Source organism: Hyla sarda, chromosome 1 (assembly GCF_029499605.1).
Source record: "Hyla sarda isolate aHylSar1 chromosome 1, aHylSar1.hap1, whole genome shotgun sequence".
Classification (NCBI taxonomy): Eukaryota; Metazoa; Chordata; class Amphibia; order Anura; family Hylidae; genus Hyla; species Hyla sarda.
Window position 1 is genome coordinate 490,333,175 of NC_079189.1, and position 22,814 is coordinate 490,355,988.

At 43.8% G+C, this 22,814-nt stretch overlaps 1 protein-coding gene across 6 annotated transcripts in view; it reads right to left on the reverse strand.

Moving 5' to 3' along the window:
• Positions 1-22,814, reverse strand: part of DMXL1 (Dmx like 1) — a 151,908-nt gene that overhangs the window by 86,375 nt on the left and 42,719 nt on the right. For 4 of the 6 annotated variants that reach the window (XM_056537384.1, XM_056537382.1, XM_056537381.1 and 1 more), the window contains exons 2-9: positions 21,347-21,472; positions 17,112-17,189; positions 15,710-15,788; positions 15,284-15,416; positions 14,217-14,298; positions 13,519-13,697; positions 11,849-12,038; positions 11,068-11,236 (exon numbers count right to left, since the gene is read on the reverse strand). In XM_056537384.1, coding sequence (XP_056393359.1) covers positions 11,068-11,236; positions 11,849-12,038; positions 13,519-13,697; positions 14,217-14,298; positions 15,284-15,416; positions 15,710-15,788; positions 17,112-17,189; positions 21,347-21,472 — 1,036 coding nt within the window. The remainder of the gene's footprint in view (positions 1-11,067; positions 11,237-11,848; positions 12,039-13,518; positions 13,698-14,216; positions 14,299-15,283; positions 15,417-15,709; positions 15,789-17,111; positions 17,190-21,346; positions 21,473-22,814) is intronic. The other 2 variants (XM_056537383.1, XM_056537380.1) reach the window with 1 other exon arrangement.

The window sequence follows — 22,814 nt, forward strand, 5'->3', positions numbered from 1 at the left end:
ACATCAAGTGCTCTGTTGATGCACTACAATGCTCAGAAGAGGAGGAGCGCCATTGAGCTTTTGGAAAGAGAATTTGTTTGGAAAGGAAGTCAGGGGCCATGTGCGTTTTTTCTTGATTTGCACATCTATATAGACGAAAACCTCAAGATACAGACAGAGGTTTTTCGTAAACCTACGTCAGCCAACTCACTCCTTCATTGGAATAGCTGGCACCCGGATCGCCTCAAAGCCAGTATCCCCATAGGACAATATCTACGAGCACGTCGTAATTGCTCAGAGGACGTTAAGTTTGAAGAAGAAAGCAAGAGACTCTTCTCCAGATTTAGACAACGACAATACCCTAGGAAACATTTAAAAAGAGCATACCATCGGGCAAAAGAGACAGACAGAAATTATACACTTAGGACAGAAACCCGTAGTGATCAAGAAAACCAAATACGGTGCATAGGTTCCTATGATGGATATACCAACAAGATCATGGGAATCCTTCGTAAACACTGGCATTTGCTGTCGAATGATAGGGATTTGGTACCTGCTATAGGAGTGAAACCGAGTATTACTTTTAGAAGGGGACCTAATTTAAAAGATCTGTTGGTGCATAGTCATCTAGATGTATCTAACACAAGCAAAAATTGGTTGAGCAACAAGACGGTTGGTTCATATGCGTGTGGACATTGCACCTTTTGTACTTACATCATCAAAGGCAAGACCTTTACTAACCCCATAGATTCTCGGATTTATGAGATCAGGCAATTTATGAAATGTAACAGCAAAAACATCATCTATGTGGCCGTCTGCTCGTGCCCAAAAATTTATGTGGGTAAAACGACTCAAGAATTTAAGAGACGAATTTCCCAGCATCTAAGCTGTATAAGAACAGCAAAAGACACCCCTATATCTCGTCATATGCAGGTTTGCCACAACAGCAATTTGAAAGACATACGATTTGTAGGTCTCTGTCAGCTACGTCTAGGTCCCAGGCGGGGCAATATTGATTCATTACTACTGAAAGAAGAGGCGAGATGGATATATAGACTTAAAAGTATGGCCCCTTTAGGCCTAAATGAAGGGTTTTCCTTTGCCGCCTTTCTAGATCCGCAATAAGTTATTATGGTTCAAAGATAAGTTGAGATGACAATTAAACATCCTCCATGTACATTATGTCCACTCTGCTGATAGATGGAAGGTCCCATGGAAATAGGGACTTCTAATGAAGCAAGAGCAAGCACCTTACTTTAAAAGTGTTTGCCACTGTCTATTTGTCTCCCCTGCACTAAAATCTGACTGAATACCATAGGATAATACTTACCTTTATGTCTATATTTATGTATGGTCATTGCATTATCCGCAAAATTATATGATGTTGCTAACTAACCATAGGATACAACCTATTGATTATGGAATATCTAATGCAGTGAGTGACTGTAAACTTTATTTTACTATAGTCTCGTTATATGGGATAAATATCCTTTGAAAATTTGATACATATGAGTCAGAGCAACTGTACATCTATGGTCCGGAATAGTAACATATACAGAAAATGAATAGACTATAGATTTCTAAGTCCTAGCGCATGCGCTGTATTCGCCATTTGAGTTACATATCGAAAGCGAGCGGAGTATTTTCTAAGTCCCCGCGCTTGCGCACCAAATAGGAGGCGATGTCTAAGTCCGGGCGCAGGCGCGGCAATAGGACAAGTGATCGACCGATCACGTGATTATACACATGACCAAGTCATCACAACAATGGCGCATGGTGATGACATCAACTTACGTCATCAGACACGAACAGATAAACATCAATCTGGTTGGCCGCTCTCCATACAGGAAAGTGAGGTGGAAAGCGCTCATTGGACATAAGGAAAAGAAACAGGGATTGGCCTGGTAGAGTGTCGGGGAGTGATGAGGTAATCAACCTAGGGTATAAAAGACAGAGTGAGACACGTGGACGGGTGTTTGCCGCATATTCCTCCTGAGGACGGCGCAGATGCGCCGAAACTAGTAGAGGAGGCAAATTTCAGATTTTAATCTATTTCGCAGATTCCAATTGTTTGGGTACTGCAGACCCATAAGACAAGAAACTACTGGGTTAATCCCAGAATTCATAATCTATCTGGAACTGCGAAATTTGAGTTTTAATCATTTGTCATCATTTTATACAATAACATAATAAAAGCTATATTTTATTTTGGGGGGCTTACCCTATAGGGATTTGTGCTCTGGGCTTCGGCCCCGGGTTTGTGTTATATAGAACAGTGGAGGCCCCCACATGTGACAACATTTTGGAAACTACACCCCTCACAGAATTTAGCAAGGGGTGCAGTGAGTATTTACACCCCACTGACGTTTGACAGATCTTTGGAACAGTGGGCTGTGGAAATAAAAAATTAAATTTTTCATTTTCACGGACCACAGTTCCAAAAATCTGTCAGACACCTGTAGGGCGTAAATGCTCACTGTACCGCTTATTACATTACATGAGGTGTGTAGTTTCCTTAATGGGGTCACATGTGGGGGGGGGGGGTCCATTGTTCTGGCACTATGTGGGCTTTGTAAACACACGTGGCCCTCAATTCTGGACACATTTTCTCTCCAAAATCCCAATGGTGCTCCTTCTCTTCTGACCATTGTAGTGCGCCCGCAGAACACTTTACATCCACTCAGAAGAGATGGGATTACAAATTTTGGGGGGCTTTTTTTTCCTATTTTCCCTTATGAAAATGAAAAATTTAGGGTAACACCAGCACTTTTGTGAAATTTTCTCTTATTTTTTTCATTTTCCCATCCAACTTTAATGAAAATTCGTCAAACACCTGTGGGGTGTTAAGACTCACTATACCCCTTGTTACATTCTGTGAGGGGTGTTGTTTCCAAAATGGGGTCAAATGTGGGTATTTATTTTTTTTGCATTTATGTCAGAAACACTGTAAAATCAGCCACCCCTGTGCAAATCACCAATTTAGGCCTCAAATGTACAAAGTGCGCTCTCACTCCTGAGCCTTGTTGTGCGCCCGCCGAGCATTTTACGCCCACATATGGGGTATTTCCGTACTCAGGAGAAATTGCGTTACAAATTTTGGGGGTCTTTTTTTTTCCTTTTACCACTTGTGAAATAAAAAGTATGGGGCAACACCAGCAAGTTATTTTTTTTTTTTACATTAACAGGCTGGTGTAGCCCCCAATTTTTCCTTTCATAAGGGGTAAAAGGAGAAAAAGCCTCACAAAATTTGTAGTGCAATTTCTCCCAAGTACGGGAATACCCCATATGTGGCCCTAAACTGTTTCCTTGAAATACGACAGAGCTTCGAAGTGAGAGAGTGCCATGCGCATTTGAGGACTAAATTAGGGATTGCATAGGGGTGGACATAGGGGGTATACTACCCCAGTGATTCCCAAACAGGGTGCATCCAGCTGTTGCTAAACTCCCAGCATGCCTGGACAGTCAGTGGCTGTCCGGAAATGCTGGGAGTTGTTGTTTTGCAACAGCTGGAAGCTCCGTTTTGGAAACCCTGCCGTACGATATATGTTTTTCATTTTTATTGGGGGGGGGGACGGGGACGACAGTGTAAGGGGGTGTATATGTAGTGTTTTACCCTTTATTATGTGTTAGTGCAGTGTAGTGTTTTTAGGGTACATTCACACTGGCGGAGGTTTACAGTGGGAAAAATTTGCCGCAGCTCATGCTTGAAGCAGGAAACTCAATGTAAACCTGCCCGTGTGAATGTACCCTGTATATTCACATTAAGGGGGGGGCGGCAAACCTCCAACTGTTTCAAATCTACAACTCCCAGCATGTACTGACAGACCATGGATGATGGGAGTTGTACTTTTGCAACCGCTGGAGGCACACTTACTGGAAAACCTTCAGGTAGGTTCTGTTACCTAACTCAGTATGCCTCCAGTGGTTGCAAAACTACAACTCCCTGCATGTACTAATCGCCGAAGGGCATGCTGGGAGATGTAGTTATGCAACAGCTGGAGGTAAGAAACTACAACTCCCAGCATGCCGAGACAGCAGTTTGCTGTTTGGGCATGCTGGGATTTGCAGTTTTGCAAGATCTAGAGGGTTACAGTTTAGAGACCACTGCACAGTGATCTCCAAATTGTGGCCCTCCAGAAGTTGCAAAACTACAAATCCCAGCATGCCCACACAGCAAACAGCTGTCTGGGCATGCTGGGAGTTGTAGTTTTGCAACATCTGGAGGGTTACAGTTTAGAGACCACGGTATAGTGGTCTCAAACTGTAGCCCTCCAGATGTTGCTAGGCAACTCACCGGCTTTTGTAGGATCCAGGGAGCCACAACGCCGTCCTCTTCTGCCACCGATCACCACCGCCGGTCCTCGTCGGTTACGCTGTTCTGCACGGCCTATTGTAGGTGGGCAGAACGGGGAGACTGAAAGGTAACTCCCCCGCCCCCGATCTGCTATTGGTCGTCGCTTCTGGACAACCAATAGCAGGGATAGGAGAGGTGGCACACCTGCCACCTCCCTCCTATCCCTTCAGGGGGATCCTGGGTGTCTTAGACTACCCCGATCCCCCTTATTTTCCGGGTCACCGGAGACCCGTAATCGGCACAAATCGCTGGTGTGAATTCCTACTTTGGGGGGGAGTCTAATGACCCCCCCTGGGCATTTGAACGGGGTGCCGCATGTGATTGCCGACATTGGGGGGGGGGGGGCATTTGCACGGGGTGCCGGGCGGGGACCGAAATTCCCACAGGCGTACAGGTATGCCCTTGGTCCTAAAGTACCAGCGACCAAAGGCGTAGCCATACGCCCGTGGTCATTAAGGGGTTAAACTCACCTGGGGCAAGTAAAAGGTGTGGGCAATATAAAAATAACACCTGAAAGCGGATACAAAGGAGAGAAGTTAACTTCATCTTTGCATTGTGTGTCTGTGTGTGCACCACACTAAGTATGGACAACAGAAAGAGAAGAGAACTGAGAACCAAAATTGTGGAAAAATATCATATCTCAAGGTTACAAGTCCATCTCCAGAGATCTAGATTTGCCTTTGTCCACAGTGCGCAACATTATCAAGAAGTTTGCAACCCATGGCACCGTAGCTAATCTCCCTGGGCGTGGACGGAAGAGAAAAATTGATGAAGGGTGTCAACGCAGGATAGTCCGGATGGTGGATAAGCAGCCCCAAACAAGTTCCAAAGATATTCAAGCTGTCCTGCAGGCTCAGGGAGCAGTGTCAGCGAACTATCCGTCGACATTTAAATGAAATGAGACGCTATGGCAAGAGACCCAGGAGGACCCCACTGCTGACACAGAGACATAAAAAAGCAAGACTACATGTTGCCAAAATGAACTTCAGTAAGCCAAAATCCTACTGGGAGAACGTCTTGTGGACAGATGAAACCAAGATAGAGCTTTTTGGTAAAGCACATCATTCTACTGTTTACCGAAAACGGAATGAGGCCTACAAAAAAAAAAAAAGAACACAGTACCTACAGTGAAATGTGGTGGAGGTTCAATGATGTTTTGGGGTTGTTTTGCTGCCTCTGGCACTGGGTGCCTTGAATGTATTCAAGGCATCATGAAATCTGAGGATTACCAACGGATTTTGGGTCGCACTGTACAGCCCAGTGTCAGAAAGCTGAGTTTGCTTCCGAGATCTTGGGTCTTCAAGCAGGACAAACATACATAAAAAAGCACCCAGAAATGGATGGCGACAAAGCGCTGGAGAGTTCTGAAGTGGCCAGTTCTAAATTCCATTGAACACATGTGGAGAGATCTTAATATTGCTGTTGGAAAAAGGCGCCATTCCAATAAGAGAGACCTGGAGCAGTTTGCAAAAGAAGAGTAGTCCAACATTCTGGCTGAGAGGTGTAAGAAGCTAATTGATGGTTAAAGGAAGCGACTGATTTCAGTTATTTTTTCCGAAGGGTGTACAACCAAATATTAAGTTAAGGGTGCCAATAATTTTGTCCAGACCATTTTTGGAGTTTGGTGTGACATTATGTCCAATTTGCTTTTTTTCCTCCCTTTTTTGGTTTAGTTCCAATACACACAAAGGGAATAAACGTGTATAGCAAAAAGCAGATTTTTTTTTGTACTCAACGTAAAAGCTCTCTCTCGTAGCCTTCATTGGGGGACATCTTACTGATGGGTATATGCACTTGCCACTAGGAGGCGCTGACACTAGGAAAAAAAGTCAGCTCCTCCCTGGCAGGATATAACCACCCACTGGAAGTGAGGTAACAAGTTTTGCTACAAAGCAGTAGGAGAAGCCAACCAAGAACATGTCCGAAAGACCCTAGAAAAGAATGAGATAAAAATTTTTTAAAAAACAACAACCAGATAGGATCATTCGGACGAAAAGTGAAGAAATGGGTGGGTGCGATGTCCCCCAATGAAGGCTACGAGAAAGAGATTTTACATTGAGTACAAAAAAAATCCTTTTCTCAGTCGCTCTTCATTGGGGGACACCTTACTGATGGGACGTACCAAAGCAGTCCCCTAGGGTGGGAAAAACAACCACCAGAGAGAAGGAACCAGTCCAGAGACTGAACTCACGTGTCCACAAGGCCTGCAGACAACCCCCCAGGCAAGAGACAAATTAGGCCCAGAAATTGGGCTCCCGGAAGATCCCCCGTCCACGGGTCATAAAGAGAGACACGAAAGGTCTGGCGCATGAGAACAAAGACCTAAACAGTTGCAGACCTAAAAAAAAAACCTGTCCCAGGGGCCCACCATGAGTACCTGGAAAGCAACAGTAGCCAGGCTGGTGTAATCTGGATGACTTGAATTCCCTCTAACTCAGGAGGAAATGAACCCTGAATGAAGAAAGGAGCTGATCGCCAAGAAAAGGGGCATCCCGGGTACCGGAGAGACTGACATGAAAACTAGAGATGTCTGAATCACCCTGAAGACAAACTCGTATATCAAACAGTCAAGGAACAAGCGGAACACCCTGAAAGAGAAAATCCCAGAATACTGGAGCGGCTGAAATGGGAAATGGAGGATCCTGAGTCACCTGGAAGACTAATGAAAAGTGCAGAGTAATGAAAACAGACGTCGGCGAAAACTTTCCGGATAACAAACTTCCCTGTGGAAACATGAAGAGAAGAAGTGCAGTACAGAACGATCGCACCACCAAAAGGGATTGTGGAGGAGCCCTGGCTGGATCACTACACATGCCCGAGACCTCAACCATAAACAAAGCCTAAGGACCGGAAGAGCCGCCAGAAAAGAAGGCACGCCACAGCATCCTAGGACAGAGACCAAGCCAAGGACTAATCGGTATTGGATCCCAGTGGTCCAAGCGGACCAGAGCACTCCGAAGAAACGTCTCGCCAGAGCGGGGACAGAGGGGGAAACAAAGGAGGACCCAGCCGGGACCCTCGGGAGAAAAGGGAAGGAAGAACACACCCATTCCAGGGAGATTGTGCGAAGGGAGAAGAAGAGCAATGGCAGGACCCGAACAACAGACGGTGGCTAGACCAGCTGTCGCTGGCCATACAAGATAACAAACTCCTCCAACAGAGGAGAGCATCAAGGCTGCGTGAGCTGCAGTAGATAATCAAAAAATAAATAAAAAAGAGCCAGGCTGCAAAGGTGGACAGGAAGCACACAAGCCTAGACAGTAAAAAGACCTGGTGATTGCTCTGAGCAAAAAACAAGGGCCCAGCCAGATACCCCACCTATAAAGTGGAAACAGAGAGGTGGCATCATCTTGGCGGCAGAAAAAGCTCAACAAAAATAGTCCCCTAAGAGGAGGGAAAACCAGGGTTGCCGAGATGAAACTCAGGTACTGAGGATGTCAAGCACCCTGACACCCGTACCCCCTGTGGAAAGGGAAGTGACAAGTGCGCCAGGCACAGTAGCAGGGAAATGCTGCCCCACAGCCACAGGACCAGGCTGGGAGGATGTAGCCCCAGCGACAACCCATCCCTGTTGGGCGGAGCCACCTCGTGTCCCCAGGGGGATAGGAATCCTGCACACTGGAGCTGGGCAAACATACAAGACGTATGGAGAGCCAGTCCAGACAATGACTTGGGCAGCAGAGTAGGTGCCTGAGCCACCCAGGACAGAAACCTCAGGAGGTACCTGGAGGTATAGGGAGGGACAAAACCGACTGTCGCCCCAGCAGGTCCCAAGCCAGAACCGAAGTGCTCAACAGAACTGCAGAAACAAAAACCCAGGAAGCCCCGGGGTACACCCCACCGACAGAAGGGAAGGTGAGCTCTACATGTGCAGAGGGACCATAGCATACCTGGGGACAAAGACATGAATACCTCATGATAGTAGTGGGGTACGAAGACTGCAGACACAAAAGAAACCGTAGACATCCAAGGGACCTGCAGGAAGGGAGGTATGCCTCTAGCAGACCAACATTGCAACCTTAGGAAGGGGAACAGAATGAAGCTGCTGTGGCTGAGAAGTCCCTGGAACCTGTAGAAAAAAAAAACCATACCTGATTTCCTAATGGTGCCACACACCAAGCCTACAGGTGCAGAATCAAGAGAAAAAGAATGTATGAGGAACAGGAAACATGCAGACACTGTTGGACCTTACAGGTAGAAAAGGTCCCAGGAACCCATAGAGACACACTTTGCGGAAGGTCACCTGTAAGAGAGACACTGCAGCCGCAGCATTGGTAGAAACGGAGGAGGTGACCTGGTGGACCAGAAAAGCATGCAGACACAGTCTGAGTATGTGGGATAGGGACCATGGCCATGACGATCCCGCATATGGAAACACACAGTGAAATGAGATCCCAGCCTTCAGACAAAGTAGCAGGCATGCAGAGAGGAACCTGGTAAAGTAGGGAACCCTACAAACCAGCATGTGGTGCATTGTAGAAGGACCTCGGAGCCACCCGAGGAGACTCACTCGGAACTACCCCTTGGAAGTGGGTTACACCAGAACCACCGTCCACGGTGTGGAAAGAGTATGGCAGGTGACCCGACGTAGTAGTAGGCCATGCGGAAAACCGTCTGGCCGACTGGATTGGATTCCTGAGCGCACAGGGTCACTTCATTCAACCTCCCACAGAAAGTGGGGAACTGGAGTGCGGCCCATCCAACGGGCGACCTGGTGGCGTAGAAGACCCAACAGACGAAGGACTGTCTGACTGGCATGAATCTATAGGGACCCTCCTCCAGAACCTCTACCCAACTGTGAGGTCCAGGAAACCTGGCTATGTCCGTGGCAGTCCTGAGATTAAAGACCGAAGGCAGCGGAAACCGAGTGTACAGCCCAGTTGAACAAGAACACCTCCAGGTGCTGACAAAAGGGGAACACGGTCAGAATAACTGTGCCTCTTTGTCATAGGTGGGAGAGCGGGGAGGCCTAGGAGACATGGATAGAAACCCCGCCCTCCTTGGAGATAGGGCTGAGGAGTTGTGGAATGCATCCCTGACATGCGATAGGGTCGGCAGGACACGCTTGGTCAGTTCTGCGCATACCACGTTCAGCAGTGGGGCACCAGAACTCCAGCCCCAGATACATCAGCCGATGACAGGCGGAGTAGGAAACCCTGCAGACCACTGTCTGGCGTACTGGTATTGGTCCATAGTAGATAACAAGTGATTCCAACGGGCACCTCGGTAGTGAGGTACCGGAAGTCCAGCTGTAGATACATCAGCCATATGATGTGTGACAGTCGGTGTAGGAAACCATGCAGACAAATGTCCGGCTTACCGGTATGGGACCATAGAGAACAACTAGTAACTCCATCGGACCTATCGCACAGTAGTGAGTTACCAGAACTCCAGCCGCAGATACATCAGCCGATTGATGTGTGACAGGCGGCAGAGGAACCATGCAGACCACTGTCTGACTTACTGGTATGGGTACAAGTCATGCCATCGGGCACCTCGCAGTAGTGAGGTACCGGAACTCCAGCCGCAGTTATATCAACCGTGGGATAGGCAATGTAGGAGACCACGCAGACAACAGTCTGGCTCACTCCATCAGACACCTTGCTCAGTAGGGAGATACCGGAACTCCAGCTGCAGAAACATCAGCCGTGTGATGTTTGACAAGCGACAGATGAAACCATGCAGACCCTTGTCTGGCTTACTGGTATGGGTGCATAGTGGACAACAAGTCATGCAGTCGGGCACCTTGCAGTAAGGAGGTACCGGAACTCCAGCCGCAGCTATATCAACCGTGTGATAGGCAATGTAGGAGACCATGTAGACCACTGTCTGGCTTACTGGTATGGGTCCATAGAAGACAACGGGTCACTCCATCGGACACCTCGCCCCAGATGCAACAGCTGTGTGAAGAGAGACAGGCGGCAGAGGAAACCATGCAGACATCATCTGGTCTATTGGTATTGGTCCATAGTATACAACAGATCAATCCTTCGGACACCTGGAGGGCACCTCCACCGCAACGCACAGCAAACCCGGCGCAGAGGTGAGGAGGAGACGGCTTCAGCCGGCGGGACTGCAAAAGTCAAAGTAAAAAGGTCCCGCCAGGAAAAGGATGGCACAGCTCCCTGGCAACCCCCCCACCAGTTAGGAGATGCATGAATAGAAGAGCGAAGGTTAAACCCTCACTGCCTGGACCCCCAAAAAAAACTAAATGCACCATGCCCCTAGCTCGTAAGTGGGGGATAAGCACCACGCTCCAGTCACCCCAAAAGGAGAGAAAAACTTAACTTTAGACTGAAACTAGAAAAAAATATAAAGGGAAAAAAAGAAAAGGTCTGAGGAGCTCCCAGACCTGTATCTTGCCTCCTTCTGACACTAGCTAAAACTGGCTACCTCACTTCCAGTGTGCGGGTATATCCTGCCAGGGAGGAGCAGACTTTTTCCTAGTGTCAGCGCCTCCAAGTGAAAAGAGCATATACCCCTCAGTAAGATGTCCCCCAATAAAGAGATAAACATGTGTTACTGCAATCTTTTTCTGTGTGAAAAACTTAATTTGCTTGAAAAAATGTCAGGGGGACCAACATTTACGGCCATGACTGTAACTATTGAAAGTGGGATGTTTGAAAAACTAATTTTGGTGCGATAGTCTTCCCATTGAGGATGTAGATGAGATTAGTTCAATTATCCATAACAACGTGCAATAATACTAAAGACATAACCTTCATGAATCTCACCTGTGGCTGGATTGATGCTGGCAGCAATGTGAAAGTGACAAAGTGCATTTCCATGAAACGGCGCATTTCGATGAACCTCATGAGCATCCTGCTGGTGAGGAGGGTATCCAGTATGCGCTACCAGTGCTAAAGAACTTCTTCTTCCTCTACGAAAATGCCTCAAGTTCAACTGTGCACAGAAAAGTACAACAGTTTTTATTTTTATATACAGCATAACTACAATGTTACCTTATTTTTGCATAAATCAATAGTATGTGTAACTGCATGAAACTTTATAATTTATGTTCATAAAGTACAATAAAAACATTCTTCCCTTACAGCAGCCTGAAATCTCATTGTAAATGCTCAAAAAAAACAATACTTTTTGTATTATTTGTTTCTGTATAATACAGTAACACTACAAAGTGAAAATGATGTAGCTGTCCCTTCCTCAGTGTGTGTAAGACTGCATGCTGTGAGAAAGGACGCAGCAACGGGAAGCAGAGAGGCACACCTCACATCTATGACATTACACACATTTTATAGTAAGCAGTAGAAGAAGGGGGAAAATTCCTAAAATATGCAGAATAGACAACAATCGGGGAGATTCAACAAAGCTTGTGCAGAGGAAAAGTTGACCAGTTGCCCATAGCAACCAATAAGGTTGCTTCTTTAATTTTTGAAAAGGTCCCAGATAAAATGAAAGAAGCAATCTGATTGATTGCTATGGGCAACTGGCTGACTTTTCCCCTGCACAAGTTTCTCCACCAATATCCCTAAATCTCATGGTTCCAGTTCTCACCTCGAGTGCACTTTGCACACGCTCTTTACTTGATGGATTTCTTTTGAAGTTATTGTTTAAGCTGTCTGGCTCAATTTTTTGGCTGAAACCATCGCCACATAAAAGACTGTCATTGGGCAGCAAAGTCTCTGCCCAGAGGCGGCAGACATTGTCCTTACAGCATGTGAGAAGAACATTACACACAGAGCCCCTGTGGGAGAAAAAAATTTAATACATTTTTTTTTATTATTTTTTTTTAAGTATGATAGTTTTATCCTCTCATAAACAAAGCTTAAAATGCTTAAATTAGTACTACAGTTTTTATGGGCAGTAAACAGAAGACTAATAAGTCACAGTGAGCAGGCTGTATGCAAGCCAGCTACATGAAGTGCGTCAGTGCCGAGTAGACAGATTTTTTAAACACAAAATGTGAGAAATTGTGGGTTCCTCTCAAAGTTCATTGAGACAGCTGGCTCTCCACTCTAGCAATGACTCTATTTCGATGCAGCTGCAATACTCTGCAATACTCATGGTTGATTAAAGGCTTCAGGCAGTCCGTACGTGGTTAAGGGGTACTGCAGTGTATGACAATGTATCCCCTCTCCAAAGGTTGGAGTGGGGAGGCGAAGTTTCCGACCCCTGGGACCCCTGCAATCTCCTGCACGGCACTCTGGCTCTCCTCCAGCATACAGTGGGGGTCGGCACGTGCCCTCCATTCATCACTATGGGGGAGCCAGAGATACCCAAGCACTGTACTCGTGTCTCTCTGGCTCCCCCATAGAGATGACAGACCCCCACACTGTATGGAAAGAGAACCCAGCAGTCAGACATTTATCCCCTATCATTTGGATAGGGGATAAATTGTCCTAAACTGCAGAATCAATTTAAAGCTATATATATATATATATATATATATATATATATATATATATATGAATATGACTGGGTCACAATAAATGACTGTCAAAGCTTTCCTCCTCTTCCTCTCTGCACATGTTACAGTGAATGTCTAGTAAATTCTTCCATAAAAGTCAGTAAATTCCCTCCAGTCTATTATGTCCTATGGTCCATGTGGCTGCTGTAAAGCACATGTCTAAATGCTATTAACATAGCAAAGCTTATGTTCAGACCAAATGGATGCTCCCATAAATATTTTACAAAATTAAATAAAATAAAAAATACAGAATAGAAGCAGATTAGAAAAAAGAATATGTTTCAGTATCTGGCTCTATTCAGTAAAAAAAAATCTAGATGACAATTCCTTGTATTACGTCTATTCACACGTACAGTATTCTGTGCAGATTTGATGCACAGGATTTCAAGCTGAGTTCAGTTTACAGTGAAATGTGCAGCAGAAAATCCTGCGCAGAATACTGTACGTGTGAATAGACCATTAATCCACTTTTGTAGCCACAAATGCCACTCCCAGCAGCTCATTGCATCTTGCTGTGGATACAGTATACAAAAATATCTGCATACAAGGTATAGTACATAGCATGTTAATGGAGTTTTATGAAACTGGAATCCTAACAGATTTTTTCACTCTGGATCTTTTTACATATTACATATTCATAGCCACAGCATGTCTATTATGTTGTAGATCTGCCACAGATGTAGGCTAAACAGACATCTCTGCATCTCTGCAGGATAAAGGATCAGCCATTTCAGGATGCCTTATAAAATGCACTGACCGTGGCATGAATTTACTTGTCTTTCGCCAAGAAAACCCAGTTACTGCTCGAGGATGAGCCAGGTAGATGAAAGAAAATTCTACTTCTTCTTGACCTTCTTTCTCAGGACTGGTAACTGGAGATGAGACAGCTGAGTGCCAGCTTTCACTATTGTACCAGACCTTTACTAAGCAGTCATCCTGTGGAAAAAGGATACAGAATGAAAATAAAGCCTTGAGACAAGTGAACAATGTCCAACATTCGGAAAAATGCTAATCTTGTAAGCAATGATCTTCTTAAAGGGGTACTCCGCTGTTCAGCGTTTGGAACAAACTGTTCCGAACGCTGGAGCCGGCATTGGGAGCTTGTGACGTCATGCCCCGCCCCCTCAATGCAAGTCTATGGGAGGGGGCGTGAAGCCCCCTCCCATAGACTTGCATTGAGGGGGCGGGGAAATTATGTCACAAGCTCCTGTAGCCAGCTCATGCGTTCTGAGCAGTTTGTTCCAAACGCTGAGCAGCGGAGTACCCCTTTAATGCCACCAAGGCTTCAGTGTAAAAGCTATAGGAAAGCCAGTGCTGTACACATGCTTTTCTGCATCTCTCATAAGGTGAACAACAGATGAACACTTAGAAAAAAAAAGACTACACTATGTGAAAACTGCATAACACTTCTACATTTGATATAAATAAAGAGATCACAAACGTAAAATTGCTCACCTTTCCAGCAGTGGCAAAAAATTCTCCGTCTGGGGAAAACTTCATTAAGTGGATTGAAAATGCTGTTCTGCAAAATACAGAACTTAATGAAGGGGACACATAGCATCACTTCAACAACAAGTGAACAGATACATAGGGATTCACAAAGCTTTTATCAAAGGAGAAAAGGTTTCATTCCTAGGATAGCTCCTTACCCTGCCTAAGAACATAGAAAGGTAAAGAATATTTTCATCAGTGCTATATTGGGGCTGAGAAATAATGACAACCTGCCTCAGCCTAATGTAGAAGAGAGAAGGTGTTTAAAATGTCCAATTCCCATGTATAACTGTTTAGTTTTATTAGATCCATTTAGACTTATGTTCATTAATAATACAGTAAATAAAATGCACAGCAGTTTAAAGTGAGGAACAGATACAGTGCCATATGCACGCTTTCCTTTTCTCACACATACAGTGTTACTAGAAATGAGCAAACTTTTCAAGAACCTGAACATGCATAATTCCCAGGATTGATGAGTTCCAAGACAGCTGTGAAGCACTTGAACATAATTCTTTTTATTTTTATGAATCAACTCTTTTTCCAAATTAAAAGGAGGAGCACAACATGGTAGATCATTACATCTACCCATATCATTCAGTAGTAGACAGACTTCTAGAAATATGGCTTAAAGGGGTACTCCGCCCCTAGACATCTTATACCCTATCCAAAGGATAGGGAATAAGATGTCAGATCGCCGGGGTCCCGCTGCTGGGGACCCCCGGGATCGCCGCTGCGGCACCGCGCTATCATTACTGCACAGAGGCACGCCCCCTGCCATAGACTTGCATTAAGGGGGTGGACCGTGATGTCACGAGGGGCGGAGCCATGACGTCATGCTGCTCCGTCCCCTGTATCGCCCATCATTATGCACAGAGCAAACTCGCCAGCAGCGGGACCCCGGCGATCTGACATCTTATCCCCTATCCTTTGGATAGGGTATAAGATGTCTAGGGGCGGAGTACCCCTTTAACTATAGTGATGGCATCTATAACCAGTAAACAGCAACACTGTACATATAGACATCTTACTTGCACTGCCAGATGCATGTCCAGGTGACAAAATCTGTGTCTGCTTTCTCCTGAGAATCTTCATTGGATAACTTGCCTGCATTTATATTGGACCAGAGCTGGAGGCTGCTTGAGCCAGTTAACAAACGTGTACCTTAAGGGGAAAAAAAAACAAAAGTAACTATAAATCTGTTCAGCAACTACAGGTTATTATTGAGGCCACTTTACAAGCCAGTGTTTTAGTTAGTATTCAGGAATCGCATTTCAGCCACCAGAAGTGGGTACAAAACTGGAAATCATTTCATTACACTTTCTTGGCTCATTTTCCACTCTAGGATTGGGCTCCCTAATAAAAAAAAATGTTCTGTGAAGGTGGCAATACAAGAAACATTATAAAAGCATATATGAAGTGGGAAAATGGTGTTAAAGTCTAAAACTGCTGCTTACCTGTAGGATCCCAAGTTAGATTATGTACAATAGAGTCTAAAAGTATATGGCCACTTTTCTGCCATTGCGAATTAACTCCCTAGAAAAAAAGGAAATTATTGTTGTTTTAGTATTTTCTAATTTACAATGAACTTTCAAAAACTTTACAGTCAAAGTATTTCAAAAAGTGATTAGTAATGTCGTCGTACTTACTGTTTTATATAAATGGCCACCTCATTAAACAAAAAACATCAAAAAATGTAAAAGGAATAAATGCTGTTTTATCAAACTATTGACATGTCATAGGAATATGTCTACGCTTTCATTCAGTGAGGGTCCGGTTGCTGAGATCCCTACCCACTGCTTAAAGGAGTACTGTGGTGCTAAACAATTTATCCCGTATCCAAAAATTAGAGGATAAGTGTCTGATTGTCTAGGAGTCCAACCGCTGACATGCCCCTTCCATGCATCTCTATGTGTTTGTGTTTCTCTGGCCCTCCCATAGAGATAGATGGAGGGGAAGTGTCTGTCACCACTTTGTGTGGGGTCAACAGTCTCATTGCACGAAGCAGAGAGTTGGGTGCCTGTGACCAGAAACTCATCCCCTATACTTTGGATAGGGGATAAATTCTTTAGCACCACAGTACTCCTTTAAAGCAGTAATACCCAACTAGGGTGCATCCAGCTGTTGCAAAACTACAACTTCCAACATAGCTAGACGTTCGGGCATGCTGGGAGTTGTAGTCTTGCAACAGCAGGAGGCACCTTGGTTAGGAAAAACCGGCTTAAACGGGCACTGACAGATTTAAAAACTTTTTATGTTATTACTGATGAAAATGAAAGATATTTTGTAATATAGTTGATTATTAAATATTTAAATTGTATTTTTTTTTAATTTTAAGAAAATAGCTCCCAAAAATCCCACCACTAGGGGTCCCCATACCTAATGGGACAAAAACCAGTCCTGCAGCAGCTTGTCCATGAGTCATGGACAAGAGATGACTCCCGGACAAGGCTGCATGAGCAGAAACACAAATCACGTCCCACCACCACAAGGATAGACACAGCCCCTTCCCCTGAGAGGATTTTTAACACTGAGCTAATGAAAAGAGGAATTTTTATAGTAAATATAGGTGGTAGAGGCATAAAAATTAGATGTACATGGTCATGATTTAGTGCAAAGTAACTTTTTTTTTGTGTGGGATCTGACAGGGACGCTTTAAAATAAGAGGTAGAAGCTATTTAACTGTAATCGTCAATGGTGGAGTTTACTGTGCATGGACTCCATATTCTGAGCCCATATGCTGCAGTTGATGCAGAAATAGCTGAACACATCCAAAAGGGGAAGAGCACTCAGATGAGGAAGTCAGTAGTCAAAAAAGCTATCAAAGTTTATGAGTGGTTAACCAGGGTATATACTTACTTGGAACAGAGAATTCTTCTGTTTCAAGAGATTTATTGGTTCAAAAATGCAAATTACATTGTTGTACGATGCTGCAATCTAGAAAAAAAAAATCATTGATCAATTACATACTTAAAGAAGGTCTCCTCCCCTATGCTATCTTCACTACAAATTTTATAATTGTGCGTTTGTGATGGGAAAGCTCTCTCCACCACCATCAGGCTTGTATGCTTTGGCATTCCTCTTTATTTACTGTACAGACAGACAGAGGGCTAAAAATTAGCTGGCAGCTTTAGAAAGTGTGTGTCTACGCAGGAAACACCAAAGACAATTAAGTCGAACTAAGATTGCCACGTTGGGCCAGTGCCGTTTTTCAATCTGTTATCTACAACTGTAATACAGACATAAACAGAGCCCCATATAGCGTTGTGGCGAAGAGCGCGTTCTCCAGCAAAATGCTTACCCTCCGACAAGTGTGTACAGAGCCCTAACTGTAGGTAGTGCCAGACTGATATACTTTGCTGCATATCCTTTCCATACTGTATTTTCACTGTTAGTACAAGAGGAGATCTAAACCTATGAGAATAATAGGCTCTATTTTTCTCAGAGAATTCTTTTGAATATAGAGATAACTATAAAAAGGCTTCTATACTAAAGTAGATGAAATTGTTGCTTTAATTTTCTTTAATGATTAAAGGTTTCCTTTGTTTTTATGCTTTTCAAGTAGGCTTTTAGATGTAGAACTAGTTTTCTAACATCCCAGAACAATTTCTGGTTTCCTACAAGAGATGTCTAAAAGGTAGCCACCCATATGAAATGAACGTCGGCTGGACCTGCTCTTTTCGGCAGGATGTGTTGACATCAAATAAGTACAGGGGCCCACAAAACATGTCGGGATGAAAATCAGACAGGTTGGATTTCAACAATTGATCCTTTGTTGACATGGCAGATAAGCTGCTGCCAGAGCGGTCTGCCTTCTCCTTATTCCTGTCTTGATGTGCCTGCGCCGAGCATCCATCATTATGTTGGAAACAGGAAAAATGTATGCACAGGTCATCTCTGAACAACATTTTACAGGTTGTACATGGACAGCCTACTTTTGTACTTCAGTTTCTTTTGAGTATCATCATGTTTTACAATCTCCCTCCCGCTTTATTCACAATTCTTCAGGCTTGTCTGCTCATATGTTCCAAGCAATCCCTGCTGGTTAAAAGGTCTGTACAGATCAACATTCATCATTTATCTGTGATCAGCCTATTCACTTGCACTGGCCAGTTATTATTAGGATTGCTCAGAATCAAATACATGTATGACATCGCCAGAATAGACATAATACAAGATCTGTCCAAATATCTGAACCAGCAGGGGATACTTTTAAGCACACAAGGATGGGATGGAAAAAGCAAATCTGCAATTTCTTTTTTTTTTTTTTGCGTTTCGTTTCTTTTGCGATGCAATGTCAGTTTTGTGTTTACTATACTGCTTGGGTTGTTAGAACCAGTGTCATAAATAAAACACAATATAAAAATAAAAACACAAAAACAATATATTACATAATCTATAAACATATTTTTATAGTGTTATTATATTTTTATCATTTTATTTTTCATTTTTAAATGTCTTATTTTTTGATGGAATTTTATATATTGCTTTGGTATACAAAAGCATTATTATTGTCTGTATACTTTAACAGGCTGTGCAATAATACACCTTATAGCCATGGCAGTGCTAGGAACATTTGTCAGACTTAGCTCAGAACCATGGCAACCTGCTTACCGCAATCGCTGATGGCGACACCCTCACCGTTAGATTCATTACACGCTACGGTTGCTTTTGACCACACATCATTAACGGAGTTAACTGGTGGAGACCTAGCAGGGTTCTAGCTGTGTATTACAGCTGGCATCCTTCTGCTCTGGCATTGCAGGGCAGAATGCAGTGACAGAGGGAACTCCGTCTCTATGTCTGTCAATACAGACTGTCATGTAAAGGGTTAAACTCTTTGGAATAGACCCCTTTCAATTCTCGGCAGTTGCAGCAGGGTCCTGACTGTATATTACAGCCGCACTACTACTGCTTGATCATGCGGACACAATGTCAGGGCCCCCGTAATCTGTCCTGTTTAGGCAAAAGCTATCTTGGTTAACGTTGGGGTAAAATCCTTACTATCATAGGCCAGTGTCTTGGATGAAAGTATTTACATGACCATTAGCCACATTCATAAACTCCAAACTTTATCTTCCATCTACCAGTAGTCAGTGCACAGACAAAAAAAACAAGTATATATACACTGCTCCAAAAAATAGGGAACTCTAAGATAACACATCCTACATCTGAATGAATGAACTAATCGTATGAAATACTTTCGTCTTTACATAGTTGAATAAGCTGACAACAAAATCACACAAAAATTATCAATGGAAATCAAATTTATCAACCCATGGAGGTCTGGATATGGAGTCACACTCAAAATCAAAGTGGAAAACCACACTACAGGCTGATCTAACTTTGATGTAATGTCCTAAAAACAAGTCAAAATGGGGCTCAGTAGTGTGTGTGCCCTCCACATGCCCGTATGACCTCCCTATAATGCCTGGGCATGCTCCTGATGAGGTGGCGGATGGTCTCCTGAGGGATGTCCTCCCAGACCTGGACTAAGGCATATGCCAACTCCTGGACAGTCTGTGGTGCAACGTGGCGTTGGTGGATGGAGAGAGACATGATGTTCCAGATGTACTCAATCGGATTAAGGTCTGGGCTACGAGCGGGCCAGTCCATAGCATCAATGCCTTCCTCTTGCAGGAACTGCTGACACACTCCAGCCACATGAGGTCTAGCATTGTCTTGCATTAGGAGGAACCCAGGGCCGACCGCACCAGCATATGGTCTCACAAGGGGTCTGAGGATCTCATCTCGGTACCAAATGGCAGTCAGGCTACCTCTGGCAAGCACATGGAGGGCTGTGCGGCTACCCAAAGAAATGTCACCACACACCATTACTGACCCACCGCCAAACCGGTCATGTTGAAGGATGTTGCAGGCAGCAGAATGTTCTCCACGGAGTCTCCAGACTCTGTCTTGTCTTTCACATGTGCTCAGCGTGAACTTGCTTTGAACTGTGAAGAGCACTGGGCGCAAGTAGCGAATTTGCCAATCTTGGTGTTCTCTGGCAAATGCCAAACGTCCTGCACGGTGTTGGGCTGTAAGCACAACCCCCACCTGTGGATGTTGGGCCCTCATACTACCCTCATGGAGTCTGTTTCTGACTGTGAGCGGACACATGCACATTTGTAGCCTGCTGGAGGTCATTTTGCAGGGCTCTGGCAGTGCTCCTCCTTGCACAAAGGCGGAGGTAGCTGACCTGCTGTTGGGTTGTTGCCCTTCTACGGCCTCCTCCACGTCTCCTGATGTACTGGCCTGTCTCCTGGTAGCCCCTCCATACTCTGGACACTACGCTGACAGACACAGCAAACCTTCTTGCCACAGCTCGCATTGATGTGCCATCCTGGATTAGCTGCACTACCTGAGCCACTTGTGTGCGTTGTAGACTCCGTCTCATGCTACCACTAGAGTGAAAGCACCACCAGCATTCAAAAGTGACCAAAACATCAGCTAGGAAGCATAGGAACTGAGAAGTGGTCTCTGGTCACCACCTGCAGAACCACTCCTTTATTGGGGGTGTCTTGCTAATTGCCTATCATTTCCACCTGTTGTCTGTTCCATTTCCACAACAGCATGTGAAATTGATTGTCAATCAGTGTTGCTTCCTGAGTGGACAGTGTGATTTCACAGAAGTGTGATTGACTTGGAGTTACATTGTGTTGTTTAAGTGTTACCCTTATTTTTTTGAGCAGTGTACATCTAACTGAAATATTTCCCTCCCAGGAAAACCCTTTGAGGATCTATTCACATGTACAGTATTCTGCACAGATTTAATGCGCAGGATTTGAAGCTGTGTTCAGTCATTCAGTTTACATTGAAATCTGAAGCAGAAAATCCTTTGCATCAAATCTGCTAAATACTGAATACAGAATACACACATACAGAATACTATGTGCGAATAGACCATAAATGTAGAAAAATCACACATGCTAGATGTAAAGACAGGCAACTGTTTCTGCTGCACCTAGTCTTGAGATAAACAGTTCTGTTCCTCATTCTAAGCAGATCCGTGATGCTCCTCACCCTGTCAGTTACAACTTCACAGTATGGACCAATAGAGAATAAAAACACTTCAAAGCACGAGAGGTACTCACTCTGCCCTGCTGCATGGAACAGTCAACACATCCCACCAGCACATTTCCATGTTGGACTCCTGGGATTACTTGTAGTCTTTCAAAATCACTTCCCAAAATTACCACATCACATCCAGATGCATAAGCCTGTAGATTAAAGAACACCAAAACACTTATTTATTTATTTTTACACTGGAATATTTCCTAGTTACATAGCCCGAAGAGGATGTAAGTAATACATTTATGCCATTCTAAAAACTGTGTATAAATTATCCACAATGGTCTGTTGTGGCAAACAAGAAGGATTACAGGTTATACTGCCAGTCTGAATTTACCGGTATAAATCTGATATGAAGGAATTATGCTTAAAGCGCAAGTCTAAAGCAAGCTTTTATGTTAAAGGGGTACTCCGGTGAAAAACTTTAGTTTTTTTAAATCAACTGGTGCCAGAAAATTACGGTACTTCTATTAAAAAATCTTAATCCTTCCAGTACTTATTAGCTGTTGAATACTACAGAGGAAAGTATTTTCTTTTTTTGAACACAATGCTTTCTGCTGACATCACAGGCACAGTGCTCTCTGCTGACATCTCCGTCCATTTTAGGAACTGTCCAGAGCAGCATATGTTTGCTATGGGGATTTTCTTCTACTCTGGACAGTTCTTAAAATGGACAGAGAAGTCAGAGAGCACTGTGCTCGTTATGTCAGCAGACGGCTCTGTGTTCCAAAAAGAAAATAATTTCCTATGTAGTATTCAACAGCTAATAGGTATTGAAAGGATTAATATTTTTTAATAGAAGCAATTTACAAATCTGTTTAACTTTCTGGCACCAGTTGATTTAAAAAAAAAAAAAAAAATGGTACCGATACAAAAAACTGATTATGGTGCAAAAAATTTGCCCTCATACAGCCTGGTATGTGTAAAAAGTTTTTTTTTCTTAAAAGCTACAGGGGTAAAAAAAAATCGAAAAAGTTCAGAATTTTTTTTAAATGAGTAAAACATGATGGAAACTATACAAATCTGGTATTGCTGTAATCAGGCCGGCCTAAAGTTTCAAAACAACAGGTTAGCTCAACCACAAGTGTAGAAAAGAAAACCATTAAATTTGCTAAAATATCTTTTACTATTTCAAATTCACTTCACCGATAATATAATTATATTTTTGGTTCGGAGAATATGTTATTAAAAAATTAAAAGGTATCATTATAGTAGGTAGTTATGGCTATTATTGGGCGAGGAGGAAAAAACTAGAGTGTAAAAACGCAAATTGGCCCGGACAAGTGGATCGTCATGAGGGGCAAGTAGATTTTGCTCAGTTTTATAGTCCCGTGGACAAGTAGTTTTTTATAAAAATTTCCACACCCCTGTAAAATCTTGCAGTTTTCAGTTCGGCCACTAGGTCTAACATTAAACAGACACTTCCTATTCTGTGTAGATCACTTTCCAGAAGTATTCTCCTTATCATCACAGGCAGAATTACAGTGAAAG